We start from the raw sequence: 17,358 nt of genomic DNA, 5'->3' as shown, positions 1-17,358 counted from the left end.
ATTCTGCTTGAATTAAGCAGAAGTCTGGCAAGTTAAAAAGATTACATAGCCACATGAGGTAATAGATCTCAATCCATCATCATTGTTTGGAAGTGTCTGAAGTGCTTGTTTAAAAACTGGATTTGGCATTTTTCTATGCGCACATGTCAGGATGAGGCAATGTGGCTGTAGCTCTATGTTAAAAGCAAAAAAACCACTTCAATGGTCAGTGTCTTACTGTTCCAGGGCCAGTTGGGCATTTAGGATGTATTTATAGTATATATAAGTATAGATATTTAGAATATATGATAGTCTTACTATTAATATAGCATGATGCTTTACATAAGAAGCTGAGACCTTTGCTGTTCCATTATTCCTATCACTGAAAGTTTGGTTGTTTTTTCTTTGTCACTTGAATAGTTTGTGCATCCTTTCTTCTGACACCTCTCCTGTTTCCTCTGGCAGAAAGAGCAGCGTAATGCCAAGGAGGCAGGAGGGAACTACACGCCAGCCCTGACAGAGCAGGAGGTCTATGCCCAGGTGGCTCGTCTCTTCAAGAACCAGGAGGATCTGCTCTCGGAATTTGGGCAGTTCCTGCCTGATGCCAACAGCTCTGTGGTGAGTACCCTTGGAGATAGGATGAAATACCTAGTGCTGACTGTTCTGTATGAAGGCAGTGTTCAGAAAAATGTGACTTTGCTGTAACTTTCCTGGGGTGTAGGAAGGAGGTCAGGGGGTAGACTCTGTTTTCTTGCTACAACTTTTCTCTTAAGTAACTTTTATTTTAAATGCAATTCCTTTGCCTAAAAGGGTTGTTCTGAGTTAGTGATGGTTCATAGATAGTCATCTAGAGCTAGGAGGAGCAGCAGAGCCCTGTGGACTGCTGCATCCAGCTTTGAGTCCCCAGCACAGGAAGGACATGGATCTGTTAGAGCAAGTTCAGAGGAGGCACCAAGATGATCAGAGGGATGAAGCACATCTCCTGTGAGGAAAGGGTGAGAGAATTAGGATTGTTCTGCCTGGAAAAGAGAAGGCACGGGGGGTCACCTAATTGTGGCCTTTCAGTACCTGAAGAGAGCCTCAAAGAAAATGGAGAGAGACTCTTTACAAGGGCATGGAGTGACAGGACAAGAGGGAATGGCTTCAAACTGAAAGAGAGTAGGTTTAGATTAGATCTTAGGAAAAAATTCTTCCCTGTGAGGGTGGTGAGACACTGCCACAGGCTACCCTGATGGCTGCCCCATCCCAGGAGGTGTTTAAGGGGAGGTCAAATGGAACTCTGAGCAACTTGAAATAGTGAAAGGTGTCCCTGACTATGGCATAGGATTGGAGCTGAATGATCTTAAAGGTCCCTTCCAACCCAGCCCATTCGGTGACATTTTGTGTGGAAGGTAGCCCTGATGGTTTCATGTGTTTGTCTCTGAACAAGCTGTTGAGTAAGACAACTGCAGAGAAAGTGGAATCGGTCAGGAATGACCACGGGGGCACGGTGAAGAAGCCACAGCTCAACAACAAGCAGCAGAGACCCAACCAGAACGGCTGCCAGATCCGACGGCACTCGGGCACCGGAGCAACCCCTCCGGTGAAGGTAAGAGCCTGTGCTGCTCCTTCAGAGCCCGCTTTGTCCCAGGAGGCTGGGGCACAGCAGGATGTGTCTTCCAAGTCCTTGTGGTTTTTCTGGCACAGGCTGCAGCTTGAGAACATGGAAAATAGTGTTTGTCTTTAAACCTTTCAGAAGTCCTTGTTTCCAAGCACAAGTCTTTGCCTCTGATTTTTGCAAACTGATGGTGGTATCTGTTCCTGTGGGTGGGACATAGTTACTTCAATGGCTTGGGGAAACAGAGTTTTCATCACTTTCTAATAAAGATGTAGTTTTATTAGCAGTGTTTAATGAAGGGGAGTTATGGAGTGTGGAGACAAAAGCCTCAGTAATGCCACAGAGTAAATTTGCCCAATATTTGTAGCAAATGTTCCTAAAGCACATAGGAAAAGACAAGCTGAAAAGGTGTGCCTGAAAGCTTTGTTGTAGTAAAACTTGGAGCAGATGCAGTAGAATCATGTTTGCTCATCTTTCCTCTGATGAAGCTTTTAATACAATGATAAATGATTATTCTCTCGGCAGAGTTTGCCCTTTTCAAATGACACGTGATTTGTGAGAGCAGAGAGGCTTTGTAGTGCAACAAAAACTGTCCTGTGGCCAGGTGGCCTCGTGTTTGTGCATGAAGGATAAATTTGCCTGCTTTTTTTGAAGCCAGTATATCTTCCTTTGTCATGAAAAGCATTAGCAGGCATAATTGTACCATTTAAGTCCCCTTCTGCCCTTTCTCCTGCTCTTCAAATGGAGGGACCAAAATAAAGCACGTTTTGGAGGCGCCTTACAGCCCTCCTGAGGATGGGGAAAATAAAGCATCTTTCAGGAGAATGTAAGAGAAAAAAATTGTGGGGAGGTGTAGGACTTGCAGAACTGGATGACTGATAGGAAAATCTTCTGTTCTGGCAGTTTTGCAAACTAGTTATCGAAGTAAGATATGCTGTAGTGTGATTGAAACAATCAGCTAGTTACAGGAAGGGGTGAAACAATGTATTGCAAATATTTGGAGTGGCATGCTACTTATTAACATTCAGTAAATTAACTTGTAGCACGTGTTTTAATAGACTTTTCCTCTAAAAAAGGCACCTTTCCTTTAATGGGAAGCACGTGGTGGGGTTAGGGAGCTGGCACTCACGTGTGATAGACAATCGAATTTTCCTAACTTGCTGAACACACCTTTTATTTTTAATTGCCTTTCTTTTTTTGATAACAGAAGAAACCAAAGCTGCTTGGTTTGAAAGACCAGTCTTTGGCAGAAGCCAGCAAACATGGTGTGGGGACAGAATCTCTCTTCTTCGAGAAGGTGAGAGGCAGGATGCAGATGTTGCATGTCCTTGATGTATGTCCTTCCTGTATACACATCTGGATTTTTATCGCAGTGAAGGAAGTGTGTGAGATTTACACCACCCTGATAACATTTCTCAGCTTGACCTCCGAGGTATCCTGCGACCTCTAAGTCAGATAGATTGAATTTTTTAGAGAACTGGTGATATATTTTACATGTGTCTTTTCCCCAAAGCTCCTTCTCCAGCTTTCTACCTGCTGCTGCTGCAATTTGTTTGAGGGAATGGGAATTTTTTCCTGTAACCCACACTTCAAATGGTTTTCCCCTTTATGACTTCCCCGTGCAGCTGATGATGTGCGTGGCGTGTCTTGCTGTGTTGGCACAGCTTGTACCCATCTACAGCCAGCTGGCTGCAGTGGGGGAGCTCAGTTTACAAAGCACCTGATTCATATTTACATTGGGCTGGGTTTTTCTTTAATTTCCCCTCAGAGATTAATCTAATTAATTGCACAGTTGCTACCTGTTGCTGGTTTAGCACACAGATCAAGTGAGGGAGATATGGGATGATTCCAAGTGGTACCTTGGTGTCTTCTCTGAGATGTCCATACAATGTCTTATAGCTCAGAGGGGAGTGTGGGATGAACTTAAAACCATCCTTTTAAGCAATATTCACGCACTGATGACAGTCTTGGTTGCTCCCTGCTGATCTGGTGAATTCTGCAGCGTGATGGGAACCAGCTAATGGTAACTGGGAACCAATTTATTGCTCGGAGGATGTGTAGGTGTTAACATGAGTAGACCTAGAAATCCCTGCTGTGGAATTATAACCATAATGATGAATAACTTAACAGTGATAGATCTCAGTCTGATGTGTAGATCCTGTGTAGCTTTTCTTGTGGGAAAGGTAGTGGTGTTGGGATGAATAGTTTGGCTTCCTCATTCTGTGAAGATCGGGGGTTACAGAAGGAGGATTACAGAGGTTACAGAAGGAGGATTGTCTGTGACAATCCAAGCTGGAAGTAGGCAGAGGCTGGAGAGGTGTTACCCAGGGCATGGGTCTCGTACCCCCCACTCCCTACTTGAAATACTCTCTGGAGTTTAAAAGCAGCCTGGGTGGGTTTGTGGTGCTGCAGTTACAACTGATGTTGTCCATGATTCCAGTGCTTTGTAAACAGTCTGTTACAGGGTTCTCTGAAGGATTTAGTTATTCACTTGCAGCTCCTTTCTTGGAGTAATGCCCCAGTGCTGACATTGCAGGGGGTCCCAGCGTGGGGGTGGCTCCCATCAGTACCAGTTTGTGTACCCTGTGTACAGGGCAAGTTCTCTCTGTTCAACTCAAAGATGTGCGTGCCTTGGTGGGAAACACAGTGTCAAACCCAGGTCTCCTGGACCTCCCCCTGCTGAGTCTCACCCTGACAGCTCCTCTTCTCTTGTCTCCTCTGGGTCAGGTCCGCAAAGCTCTGCGTAGCACAGAGGCGTACGAGAACTTCCTGCGCTGCCTGGTGATCTTCAACCAGGAGGTGATCTCCCGGGCCGAGCTCGTGCAGCTGGTCTCTCCATTCCTGGGGTGAGTGCAGCCCCTTTCCTGGTCTGTTTCTCTTATGGAGCCAGGAAAGAAACACTCGCCTTCATGGTCTTCTGCACTGCCCTTTGCTATTCCTTATCCCAGAGAGGTTCCCAGCTGCGTCCTGACAGGCAGCATGCAGGGGCAGTACAGGTGTTGCTTGCTGTGTGTCTTCCCTTTCCAGTGGGGCAAACCAAATTATTAGCAGCCTGTTATTGCAGTTTCTTGCTCTGGAATCATTCTCAAATGATGTCATTTGAGAAAAGATCAACTGTCTAATTAGTAGTATCCCCCCAAAAAAGCAGTGTGCTGATATAAACTTACTAAAGTTTCCAAAAAGCAGCTGAATTCAGTCATAAAGCCAAAAATGTTAAGGAACTGTGTACTTTAAATAGGAATTTACAACTTCCATGATTGTCAGTAGTGTACAGAGCAGCTCTGTTAATTGTTTAAAACCAACAGATATCTTCTCATCAACTTTGGGCAGCAGGATTAGTGTGTCTTTTGCCTGGGCACTGAATTGCTGGTTCCAAGGGAGAAGGCAGTAGCAACATAAATTGGATTCAGGACCCCATTACAGTAGCTACTGTGCAGAGAAACTGCCCTAGGGAACTTGCACTTGCTCTGTAGGCTCACTAGAATTAGCCAGACATCAGCAGGATGCCTGACTTTAGGTAGAAAAGGTGCAATATTTTACAAGAAAATTCTGTACTTTTCCCATCTACTGCCTGTGTTCCTAAGTATAGGGAAAGATATAATACAGGGGTTTTTTATTCTGGAGTTGGACATTGTCTTTTGCCATATAATGAAAAAGCATTGAATAACTAGTGATTCAGTTAGTAACAGGTTCAGTTCATCTTGTTGCTGGAGCTTTGAGTGAAATAAGAGGACATGAATAAATGCTGTATTTTAGACTGATCAGTATTTCAGGAAATTCTGCAAACAGGCAAACTTGAGCCTTGCAGGCAAAGGTTTCTCTGATTCATGCTGCTCTGGGAAGTCTAGGTGAAGCAATTGCTTGGCACTGAAACCTTTTGTGTAGTTATAGAATTGCCTTTGGTTTCTTCTTGCTGCCTCTGGAAAGGAAAGGTTGGATTTAAGGTTCAAACCATTGGCAAACAATGAGAGATGTGGCCTGAGTTCAGTACCAGGGTAGTCTGGGGAGACCCAGATGTGACTGTGCCTCAAGTGCTGTCCCTGTAGCAAAGGCTTTGACAGCTGCTCCTTGTTGGTCACTAATCCTAAAGCACTCTAGTTGCACCAAGAGAGCAATCCTCCACCTGATCAACAACGGGTGCTTGCTTCCCATTTGCTCAGGCTCTGTGGGGTTGAGCAGAGAGGGTCTTCTCACCAGATGGGTAATTTAGAGGGTTTGTCTGTAGTAATCAGTTCTAGCCTCAGCATCAGAGCTTGGTGCTGCTTGTGTTCTGTTTAGCTCATTTTTCACTTCATTCCTTTTATTTTAGGAAATTCCCAGAACTGTTCACTTGGTTTAAAAACTTTCTGGGATACAAGGAGTCTGTTCACATGGAGACATATCCAAAGGAACGGGCTACTGAGGGGATTGCCATGGAGATTGACTATGCCTCCTGCAAGAGGCTGGGCTCCAGCTACAGAGCCTTGCCCAAGAGCTACCAGCAGCCCAAGTGCACGGGGAGGACTCCACTGTGTAAAGAGGTAAGGCAGGAGCTGTGCCACAGAGGAGGGCTCTTCCCACCTTTTTAAAGCATTGGAGCAAAATGGAGCAGGATGGGGGATTTAGTTTGTATCTCTGTGTTGGAAAGGTTCCTGGGGATGGCAGGGCACGTCTGGTGGTGGTGAGCATGGAGCTGGGGCCAGGCAGCTGCCTGCTCAGCAGTGCTCCACACTGATCCGTGCTGCTCCTGCAGCCAGGCATGTGTGGGCACAGCATCCTGGCTCGGGATCGCCACGGCGCGTGTGGCAGCCCGAGGGGAGCACACCTCAGGAATTCCTGGTGGCACTCCTGTAAACATCTGGATCATATCCAGAAGCTATTGCACAGGGTGAGGTGTCAGTCTAGGAACTGGGTTATGCTGGAAGCTGGCTGGGAATCGTGGTACCCACGTGGCTTTGATGGTTGGCATCAGCTCTTCTCCAGAAGTTTGTAAAAGGTTTGCATGGAGCCTTGGGAGGCAGCTGGAGAAAACCCTGCTGAATAGGTATGGTGGTTAATTACTGACATACCTAGTGCTCCTGCATCTTATTTATGATGTGTTGCATGGTGCAACCCATGAAAGGAACATTAAGATTGCAAACTTAAGTAGGAGATGACAGAACTGGTTTTCTGTGTGGTCTTGATGTGATCTCAGAGGTCCTTTACAAGGTAGTATGTAATTCAGGATTATTGCTACCTTTTTACCTAAATTCTCACTTAGTCTGCTTTCAGAGTTGTCTCTAGGCCAACTTTAAAAGAAAATCATGTTTTCTGTAGACAGATTCTCCCACGTATTCCCTCAGATGCATCTTTCTTTCTCCCTGAAGTGCTGAATTTTTAAATCCGTGTCTTGACGCGTCTCTCAAAAGCTTCTTGTGTGATGCAGTTACAAACTTTTCTCCGTGTGAGAATCTAATGACTCAGTTGTTCAGGCTTTGGGTTTATGAAAACTGGACCTGGCTTTCAAGACTGCCTGCCAAAATCATTGTTTCTTTGCCTTTGGCCTCTTTGAGGTGGTTGTTGGGTTGGTTGTTTGTTCGTTTGCTTTTTAATGTTCTGCTCCTATATTGAAAGCTGCTCGTGCTGAGCTGTTTTGTCAGTAAAGGTGATGCTGGGCTATGGTTTTGTACTTCCAATTAGCCTTGTTTGGAGGCAGCAGCTGTGTCCTGTCTCACAGACAGGTCTGCTGTGGTGACCACACTGTGTTGATGGTGAATCACACATGGGGAACCAGCTGGTTGCAGCTGACTAATCCAAAGTAGCAGAAAAAGCTCATTTCATCTTTATTTTCCTCTTCTCCCGCAAGGTTTTTCCTCACAGCTCCAGCTATGAATTTTTTCAGGCTGCCTGGCTGTTTGGGTTCTGGCTGTTTGGGGTTGCCCTGTGAAAGCTGGGCTTTGGAAGGGGCACACACTTTTTCCAGCTGGGAATTAGATTGTCCCATCAGAAGACTGCTATTGGAGCTGGCCAGGTGTGATCCCCTTGAACACTGACCACAACTCTTGTTGTCCCTCTGCCTCCCTCCAAGGTTTTGAATGACACCTGGGTCTCCTTCCCGTCCTGGTCTGAAGATTCCACATTTGTGAGCTCCAAGAAGACCCAATATGAAGAGCACATCTACAGGTGTGAGGACGAGCGTTTTGAGGTAAATTCCTTTTCCTTGGTTCATGTCTCACAAAGCTCTGTTCTGTGAACAGTTGATGAGTTCGATGTAATGATACCTTTAATTCTGCATCTTTTATTGCGTCTGCCACCTGGTTTTTGGCATAAAAGCTTGTTTTCTCTTCATGCAAGAAGCAGTGGCTGCATAACCACCAAGCTGCCACCCCTGCCCCTCACCTTTTGTGCAGAGTTCTTCGTTCACCCCGCTCCACATGAAATTGTTGAATGGCCAAGCACGGAATTGTTACATCTTTTCTGTTCTTCCTGCCCACGTAGTGCATGAGAACATGCATTCCCCTGTAATCATCTGCAAAGCAATAAGTTCAGGATTTTAAATGACTGACATTTTGACTGGAAATGGAAGTTAGCTGGGCAATTACCTGAATCTGCACATATTTGGCACGTCCTTTTGTAGAGTAACTGTCAATTGTGTTCTATTCCCAGCTGGAAGATGTAATTTCCGAACAGTATAATTCTGGTAGCCTTTAAATTCTTCCACGGTATTATTTAGGTAGCAGATGAAATGTAATTGGATTATTTTAGAGCAGCTGAACACCAAAGTGCTCGAGTACACCTTGTTAAACAGGCACAGCTTCTTGTTTGGTGTCACTTGAATGTTTGCCTCCGTGAAGTATCATGTTTTGTCTATTCAAATGCTACGGCTAATGCACTGTTCTCTCCAGCTGGATGTTGTCTTGGAGACCAACCTGGCAACCATCCGCGTTCTGGAGGCAATCCAGAAGAAGCTGTCACGCTTGTCTGCGGAGGAGCAGGCCAAATTCCGGCTGGACAATACTCTGGGGGGCACCTCGGAGGTGATCCACCGCAAGGCTCTGCAGAGGATATACGCTGACAAAGCGGCGGACATCATCGACGGGCTTCGCAAGAACCCCTCTGTGGCTGTTCCCATCGTGCTGAAAAGGTACTGAGTGCCCCAGCACCCTGCCCCAGGGTCCCTTCCCAAGGGTAATGCACTCTGTGCCCTCCAAATTTATGGAAAAGTGGCTGATTTCTGCCCTCAGGAGTGTGTCCTCCACAAGGCCCTCCACTCAAAATCTAAATTTGCCCCAAAAGGTTGTGGCTGCCCCACCTCTGGAAGTGTTCATGGCCAGACTGGGCAGGGCTTGGAGCAACATGGTCCAGTGGGAAGTGTCCCTGCCCATGGCAGGAGGTGGGACAAGATGATCTGTAAGGTCCCTTCTCAACCAGGCCATTCCATGATTCTATTATTCTGTGAAACTAAAAAGTTCATTTATATTCTGGACAGTTGGTGTATTCCATAATAATCACCTAGAGGGAATTGCCCTCCTGAAGCAAAATCCTTACAGCTCAGCTGGAAGGATATAGAGCTTTTGTTGTCTCCTCTTAAACTTTTTTCTTCCCTGGTGCCAGCACTGTGTGTAAGATAAGGGAGCTGTTGTCCCAGAGCTAACTGTGATCCCTTTCCAAATCCTTTGGGTCTGTGTGCCCAGATCATGGTGTCTCTGCTATCCTCAGATTCCCAGTCCTGTTTCTGTTGTCAGCCTCCCCTTCCTCAGTTAAAGGGGAATGGATGCTGCAACTCCTTGTGGAAGGTCAAGGCGGTGTGTAAGCAGTATATGTTGTTTTATCTCTGTGGGACTCTGGGTCTTGTGTTTTGGAGTTCTGGAGCTGGGCAGAGCAGCCTTCCCAAGACACCTGCAAGGTCCCAGTTTCCCTACCTTTCTTCAGCTGAATCAGGGGTGCTTTGCTTGGGATGCTGAGTCAAGGTTCAGGAGTGCATTCCCAGGATATTGAGTTGTCCGTGCTTTGTTCAGTTGTCCAAACTAAGCTGCCCCTGTTCCACAGGTGGAGCTTTCTGTGAGAGACCAGGGCCATCTTTTTTGCCTTCCCCGTCCCTTTATTTCCTCTCCTGGGGCTGCTTTGTTCCTATGTGGTTTTACCTTAATGTGAAAGAAAGCCAGAGTGGTTTCTCCAGAAGGCTGTGTCCAGGGGGCAGCTCCTGGAAAGCTCCTTTCTGTGGGATGTCTTTGATCCATGCCCATTTCATTGGGAGTTCAGCTTCTGTCAACACTCACCAAGAACCGTGGGCCAAGGTTTTTCTTATATGCTCACCTCTTAGCTCACCTTTGTTTTCTTGATCCAAGGTTAAAGATGAAAGAGGAAGAGTGGCGAGAAGCCCAGAGAGGATTTAATAAAGTCTGGCGAGAGCAGAATGAGAAGTATTACCTGAAATCCTTGGACCACCAGGGCATCAACTTCAAGCAGAATGATACCAAGGTCCTAAGGTCAAAGAGTCTCCTCAATGAGATTGAAAGCATCTATGATGAGGTGAGATGGCCACCAACAGTTTCCTTCCCTCGAGCTTATGTACTTTGCTAGTGCAGTTTCAGTTCCCCTACCTCACAGTTTGATGAGGGAGGAAATCTGTTTCTAGCAGGCTCTTGGGTGGTGGAAGGGGATTGTTTAGGCTGATTTTTTTGCTGTTTCTCCTTTGTAGAGGCAAGAGCAGGCTTCAGAAGACAATGCTGGAGTCCCCACAGGCCCACACCTCTCACTCGCCTATGAAGACAAGCAGATCCTGGAAGATGCTGCCTCTCTCATCATCCACCACGTGAAGCGGCAGACGGGAATCCAGAAAGAGGACAAGTACAAAATCAAGCAGATCATGTATCACTTCATTCCAGACCTGCTGTTTGCTCAGCGAGGTGAACTCTCAGATGTGGAAGAGGAAGAAGAAGAGGAAATGGATGTGGACGAAGCTACTGGGGCTGCAAAAAAGCACAACGGTGTTGGGGGTAGTCCTCCCAAAACCAAGCTGATGTTCAACAACACGACAGCCCAGAAGCTGCGGGGCATGGATGAGGTCTACAACCTCTTCTACGTGAACAGCAACTGGTACATCTTCATGAGGCTGCACCAGATCCTGTGCTTGCGGCTGCTGCGGATCTGCACCCAGGCCGAGCGGCAGATCGAGGAGGAGACGCGGGAACGGGAGTGGGAGAGGGAAGTGCTGGGCATCAAGCGAGACAAGAGTGACAGTCCTGCCATCCAGCTGCGACTGAAGGAGCCCAGTGAGTGACTTCTGGTGGGAGGCTGGGGGGAAAAAGGTGTTTCTGTAGTGTGGTGACAGGGTGTTTGGTGTCTTCAGGCACGTGAACAGCAGTGAGCCTTCGAGATGGGCTCTCTTTTATTATCCCTGGAGAGATGGGAAGATGTGGAGAACATAGGACTTGCACTAGCAAAAGGAAAATACGCAGCAGTTATTTCATGAGAGCTTTTCTTGTACACTTGCATATCCTCAAGTTTCCTAAGTAAAACTTTTCAGAAATAAAAGGCTCATGGAGGAGGCTAGAGCTAGAAAGCAAAAGATTATGAAAATATCTGTGGCCTTCAAAGTTATGGTTTTATGTACAAAGATTTATGTCCATAAAGGACATAAAGTTTAAGTAACTCTTCAGCTTACGTGGGTCACCTGAGGACCAAAACTCACAGCAGCCCTTCCTGGGGGTGGTGTGCCCATGTCTCCCCTTCTCTCCTGCTGCAGTGGACATCGATGTTGAGGATTACTACCCGGCCTTCCTGGACATGGTGCGCAACCTGCTGGACGGGAACATGGACTCGTCGCAGTACGAGGACTCGCTGCGCGAGATGTTCACCATCCACGCCTACATCGCCTTCACCATGGACAAGCTGATCCAGAGCATCGTCCGACAGGTGGCTGCCAGCACGGCCTGGGGGCGGGGTGGGGCGGGGCAGAGAAAGCAGGCAGGTTGTTTGCTGCAGTGAGAGCCCAGGCTCGCATTGGAGGCTGTGTTGTGTGCCCACATGGGGAATTTCAGAGGTAAGAAGGTAAATTCAGGGTGTTTCTGCACCCAGCTCTCTGAGCCTCATAGTAGAGAAATGATAGAGAGTGATTTTTGATCTGTTTGAATTACTGAAAATATCCTTTACAAAGTTCTCCTTGTTTTCCAGATGTTTTAGATGTAAGTGTTCAAAGCGTGTCCAGAGCTAATCTTGCTTTAGCTTTGAAAAACAACCCAAAGAAATTACATCTAAATAGTTCCTTTCCTTTCCATCAGTGCTGTAGGAGTGCACGCTTTTTCTAAAAACCTTTTGTCTCTTATCTGGCTGCTGGAGTAGCTCATTTTGGCTGTTAAACTCCAGTCCTTTTATTGGGTTGGTAGGAAGACTGTGTGAGCAAAGGAAAAATTCTTGTGCCTTTTTGTAGCATAAAGAACAAAAACAGACACAAGGGGCTGGAAGGGGAATAGCTTGAAAGGGCTTTCCTCTTTCAGAAGGGTAGAGCTGCTCTTCAGAAGCCCTTCAGTCCAGAGATTAACTGAATTCAGAAGACAGTTGGGAGACTTTTGATTTTTACACTAACACAAAATATGGATTTGATCTTAAACCTCCCACCCCTCTCCTCAGACACAGCAGCAGCCCCTTGGTGAGGAGAGGACATGCTGTGTCACGGAGCTCTGGCCCTTCCTCTCCTGCTGCTGATCAGAATGTTCTCTGAGTGTAGTTTTTCTCTGAGTAGTTGTGCTTTGCCACCTGCTAATTTTTCTAAAGATCTTGTAGTCTTTTCACATAGCAGCAGAGATCATCTAGTGGAAGAAGCTAAGGGATTTTTTTTTTGCTTGAGCTCAATCCCATCGTCACACCCTTCTTTTATTCTGTTCTGGTGGGGGTGTAGCAGCCTCCCTGACAAACCCCTTGCCCCCGTTGCTCCTGTTTGCAGCTGCAGCACATCGTGAGCGATGAGATCTGTGTGCAGGTGACAGACCTGTACCTCTCAGAGAACAGCAACGGAGCCACGGGAGGGCTCCTGGCGTCCCAGTCCTCGCGCACGCTCCTGGAGGCCGCCTACCAGCGCAAAGCCGAGCAGCTCATGTCCGAGGAGAACTGCTTCAAGGTAAAGCCAGGCTCTGAGCTGCACTGTAAAACCAGCAAGAGCTGAGGGGGGTGCCTTTGAAGAAAGGAGGGGCACCAGTCCTTTAAAAAAAAAGAGCCTTGTTTAGGTACCCAAAAGTGAAGAAAATTAACTCCATCCCAGTGAAAACCAGTGCACATGCTGCCAGTTTTTGGAACATAGGTTAATGCTTCTGTAAGGGCCCCTCAGAAATGAAGTTTCAAGGAGGAATCTATTTCCTGGAACAGCAATGAATATCCCCTGTGCTTTACAGCAGCTTTGGGCTGTATCATACTGACTGCTTGGCTGCCACTGCTTTTCATTTGTTAGCTCAAACTCTCCTGTTTCTCTGGTGTCTCAATTTTGTTGACTGTTGGGAGATCTGCCACTATTGACTGGGCATTAAATCACTGCTGCCTGCATACATTGCTAATAAACCTGTGCTAATCAAATCCATACTTCCTTTGCTGAAGAGGCAGGAAGTGGTCAGGCCCTTTCTGAGCCAGAGAAGTACTTTGGATAAAAGCCTGAGTGTATAATATCTCTTCCTGTGCCCTCAGACTCACTTTGAGGGCTCAAGAAGCCCCAAAACTGCCAACTTGCTTCATTGTCCCTTTGCCCCAGTGAGAAGTGAAGGTGTTTGTTTCTATTTCAGACTTCCTCTTGCTGAAGTTTCTTCTGCTTTTTCTTTACAGCTGATGTTCATTCAGAGCAGAGGTCAAGTTCAGTTAACCATTGAGCTGCTGGACACAGAAGAGGAAAACTCGGATGACCCTGTGGAAGCAGAGGTAAGGGCATCTTGTCCAGAGAGCTGACTGTGATGGTCAAGGTTGAGTGTCCAGCTGCGTGGTGGTGTGGTCCGTTAGCACAAGACAAAGAAACATCAAGGACATGCTGTAAAGCTTCCAGTGATGTGAGCAGGCAAATCCTTCTTGGTTTATTTCATATTAGAAAATACTCAAAACCACATAAAGAACCATTGTACCTGCCTTTTTGGGCATAAGATGCACAGAGCCTTCAGAAGGCATGTTGTGTTCTCCTGCATGACTTCCAGCTTAGCCTCCTGAAGCCTTGCAGTTGTTGGTGGGAGGGCAGTGGCTGATGCTTGCTCTGTGCTTGCTTCCAGCGCTGGTGTGACTACGTGGAGCGGTACGTCAACTCTGATTCTACCTCCCCCGAGCTCCGCGAGCACCTGGCCCAGAAACCCGTCTTCCTGCCCAGGTGAGTGGCCAGGCTGTGCTGGGAAAGGTCCCTAGAGCTCATCTCATTCCACCCCCTGCTGTGTGCAGAGACACCTCCCACTAGACCAGGCTGTTCCGAGCCCTGTCCAACCCAGCCTTGAGATCCACCGCCTAAGCTGAGCTTGCACCAGCTGCGCAGTGCCAGGGGGTGGGTGCTAATTCCAAGAGGGGTTCTCTGGTTTGCAGGAATCTGAGGCGGATCCGCAAGTGTCAGCGTGGTCGGGAGCAGCAGGAGAAAGAAGGGAAGGAGGGAAACAGTAAGAAGTCCATGGAGAACATAGAGAGCCTGGACAAGGTGGAGTGTAAATTCAAGCTGAACTCCTATAAGATGGTGTACGTGATCAAATCAGAGGATTACATGTACAGGAGGACCGCGCTGCTGCGAGCCCAGCAGGTAGGAGCCAGCCAGAGAACGGGGTGGGCTGCTGGTGTTTCCTGGGACCCAGGGGAAGGAAGGAGGCGTTGCTTTCCAGCTGTTTGGGAAGCTGTAGAAGTTTGGGTTTATCCAAGATGAAGAGAGCTTGTGACTCCTGACGGGTGACTGATGGCCAGACTCCATCCAAATTTAGGAGGATTGCACTGGAGGAAACTGATCTGGTCATCTGGAATGCTTTGACACTCTCCTTTTCTCATCTTACGGGAATATTTCTTCCATCCACTTCTATCATGTCTTTAGATTTATAAAGCAACTACTTACCACTTTTCTTGCTGATGAGATACAGGTAGTGGCTTTAGTTCATTAGTTGTAAAGGAATTCTCTTAAACTTTGCATCCACATCAGATGAGAGCATTTTATTGGAGCATAATGACTCTTGGAAATGCTGATACTGAGGATTTTGATTGAATTCCGTCTATCTCATTCAACTGGCACAAACCTCAAGGAAATGTAAGCTTATAAGCAGGATACTGTGTGCCAGTGCTCTTCACAGAGAATCTGAGCATAAATTCTTTAAGTGTTAAATATGTAGTGTGCAGCTTAGCCTTTGGTTACTGGAATACATTGAGGGAGCTGTAGAAGCTACACTGGATTTTGGAAACAAATCTGATTTAGCAGTTAACACCCCAAAGCAGTCAGTCTCTGGGAGAAGAACAAACAAATAATAAAATCTGTAAATTTTAATCTGGAGGTTTAATTATATTGGCTGTTTTCAATTATGACTGTAGCCATGGCTTTATACCATCTGTCCTGCATTTTACATTCCTTAGGCAGATGCTCTTACCCAAAAAAGTGCACACTTCTTCCTCTCCTGATGTTTCTGTTAAGTCAGAGCTTCTTGAGCCTGTTAGACCTGACCTGGGTCTTAATTTTCTGTAGCAATTGTGTCCCCAGTATGTGTAATGCATGTTGAACGTGCTCCTTCCTGGGGCTGTGGCCCTCTCTGGAGGGCTGGGAAGAGCAGGACTTGCCTGGTCCTGGGTGCTAGCAGAGGAGGCAGCAGCATCTTTTGGCAATGCAGAGGGGACTCACTCTGAGCTGGGCATGCAACTTCCAGGCTCCCACTGGATATGTTCCATGTCCCCAGCCCGGGAACTATTGTATCAAACAAAAAAGTATAAACTTTTTTTATATTTCTGAGCTCATTTTGCCACATTTTTGCTTGGAGAAGAGACTCTGGGGGGACCTTCTTGAGAGCTTTCCCTCTGTCATTAGTCCAGTGCCTGTACTACAAACTCCCTGTGTGTTTGATTCCCTTGCCTGTGTCACCTAGTAGCCAGGCTTTGTGTTATGCTGCAGTTTGGGGGCCAGAGCTGCCTTTTCCTAACACCTCTCCCTGTTTCTGCAGTCCCACGAAAGGGTGAGCAAGCGGCTGCACCAGCGGTTCCAGGCCTGGGTGGACAAATGGACCAAGGAGCATGTGCCCCGCGAAATGGCAGCCGAGACAAACAAGTGGCTCATGGGTGAAGGCTTGGAGGGCTTGGTGCCCTGCACCACCACGTGTGACACAGAGACCCTGCACTTTGTCAGCATCAACAAGTACCGCGTCAAATATGGCACGATATTCAAGACACCCTAGGAGTCCCCTGGGGCGAGGAAGAGCCCGGGAGATGTGTGTGTGTGCGCGCATCCAGGGAAGGAGGGAGATGCCTTTCTCCCCTCACTGTATCTCCGTCACATGGCCACTTGACTCCTGCGTGGCTGGTGCAGCCTGTCCCGGCGGGATTCCCCCCGGGGACGTGGATCTCCGCCCGGGGCCGTGGGCTGCCGGCCCTTTTTGGGCAGGAAGGACCCTTCTCTGAACTGAGCCATCGCAGAGAAACACCACGAGCTCGTACACACCAGCAGCGTTGAGGCTTTGACTCCCCGGAGGGAGGCCCTGAGCGGCGAGGGAGGGGAACGGGATGCTCTCCGCCGCCGGCCCGCTTGGATGTGTCCCCGAAGTCCCCGGGTGCCTGTCACCACCGGATTCTCCTCTCCTGGCGGGCTCCGGCGCGGGGCCGCGGGGCAGCGCGCCCCGGGCTCCTCTCGCTCCCTCCCCTCCTCCCAGGCTGGACTCACCCTGTGCAGATCGGTCTGTCCTTTCTAGTGCCAGTGGAACTGTTTTATTTTTATTTTGGGTTTTTGGTTTTGTTTCCTTTTTTTTTGGTTTTTTTTTTTGGTTTTTTTTTTTTGTACCTGCTTGTTTACTAGTCTCTCCTAGTGCCATGCACCAGCTTTTCACACACATGTACGTACACACACACAGCAGAGAACAACACGATTTTAACATGTTCCCCTCCTTTTTTGTAAATAAATGTACAAATTGTCAATTTTTTGGGGTTTTTTTCTTTTTTTTTCTTTTTTTTTTTTTTTTAATTAAAGGAATTATGCTTGATGTGCTAGCATAACTGTACTAGCTTCTTGTGTACCATAGTACCAGGTGGCTTGAGAATTAGTACCGACAGACAGACCGATGGAGACATTTATTACACTTTTTACCAAAGGGAGTTATCATTGTAGTGCTTTTGTGTGGAAACTTTTTTCTCCTTTTTTTGTAAATAAAAAAAATAATGTCTTTGTTCTTAACTGGAGGAAGACACTCGCTCACCCACAGCCGTGTTCCTGGTCTGAGAGGCACTGTTCCAGCATGCAGGTTTTGGGGTGGGAGAGGGGAGGGGGGAAGAGGGAGGTGTAATCCAACCCCTTTTCTGAGGCTGGCAAGAGGAAACAGCAGAGGCAGCGTGTGCATTTGGGGGTTAAACAACTGAGGTGTAAACAGCCTGAAAGAAATATAAATATAGAGTATATAATTTTAATTTTTTTAAATGTTTGGCTTTTTCCTGGTGGGTAATTTTTATCCACCTTATTTTCCAGCTCCAAGGATCTTCACTTTTGGGAAGTGTTGCTGAGCAACTCAGCTGGGGCTGATTGTGCTGATGTATTTTTCCGTTTCTGTGTTGGAGAAAACATCATGGGAAATACCAAGCCAGTATTTGACAGAGCTGCTCTGCGTGTGTGTGCACGTGTGTGTGTGGGCAGGAGAAGGAGG

At 47.2% G+C, this 17,358-nt stretch overlaps 1 protein-coding gene across 3 annotated transcripts in view; it reads left to right on the top strand.

Moving 5' to 3' along the window:
• SIN3A (SIN3 transcription regulator family member A) overlaps window positions 1–17,119 on the top strand; it is a 33,056-nt gene extending 15,937 nt beyond the window's left edge. For all 3 annotated transcript variants that reach the window (XM_041489751.1, XM_041489750.1, XM_041489752.1), the window contains exons 7-21: window positions 445–597; window positions 1,409–1,567; window positions 2,784–2,873; window positions 4,304–4,422; window positions 5,886–6,096; window positions 7,623–7,739; window positions 8,440–8,678; window positions 9,883–10,066; window positions 10,236–10,809; window positions 11,283–11,452; window positions 12,480–12,653; window positions 13,346–13,438; window positions 13,777–13,871; window positions 14,078–14,285; window positions 15,676–17,119. In XM_041489751.1, the coding sequence (XP_041345685.1) occupies window positions 445–597; window positions 1,409–1,567; window positions 2,784–2,873; window positions 4,304–4,422; window positions 5,886–6,096; window positions 7,623–7,739; window positions 8,440–8,678; window positions 9,883–10,066; window positions 10,236–10,809; window positions 11,283–11,452; window positions 12,480–12,653; window positions 13,346–13,438; window positions 13,777–13,871; window positions 14,078–14,285; window positions 15,676–15,906 (2,817 nt within the window). In that variant the 3' untranslated portion in view covers window positions 15,907–17,119. The remainder of the gene's footprint in view (window positions 1–444; window positions 598–1,408; window positions 1,568–2,783; window positions 2,874–4,303; window positions 4,423–5,885; window positions 6,097–7,622; window positions 7,740–8,439; window positions 8,679–9,882; window positions 10,067–10,235; window positions 10,810–11,282; window positions 11,453–12,479; window positions 12,654–13,345; window positions 13,439–13,776; window positions 13,872–14,077; window positions 14,286–15,675) is intronic.
• Window positions 17,120–17,358: the final 239 nt, after the last annotated feature.

The sequence above is a fragment of the Pyrgilauda ruficollis genome, unplaced genomic scaffold (genome assembly GCF_017590135.1).
Source record: "Pyrgilauda ruficollis isolate IOZ18807 unplaced genomic scaffold, ASM1759013v1 scaffold96, whole genome shotgun sequence".
Classification (NCBI taxonomy): Eukaryota; Metazoa; Chordata; class Aves; order Passeriformes; family Passeridae; genus Pyrgilauda; species Pyrgilauda ruficollis.
This window is presented reverse-complemented; position numbering and strand designations above follow the sequence as displayed.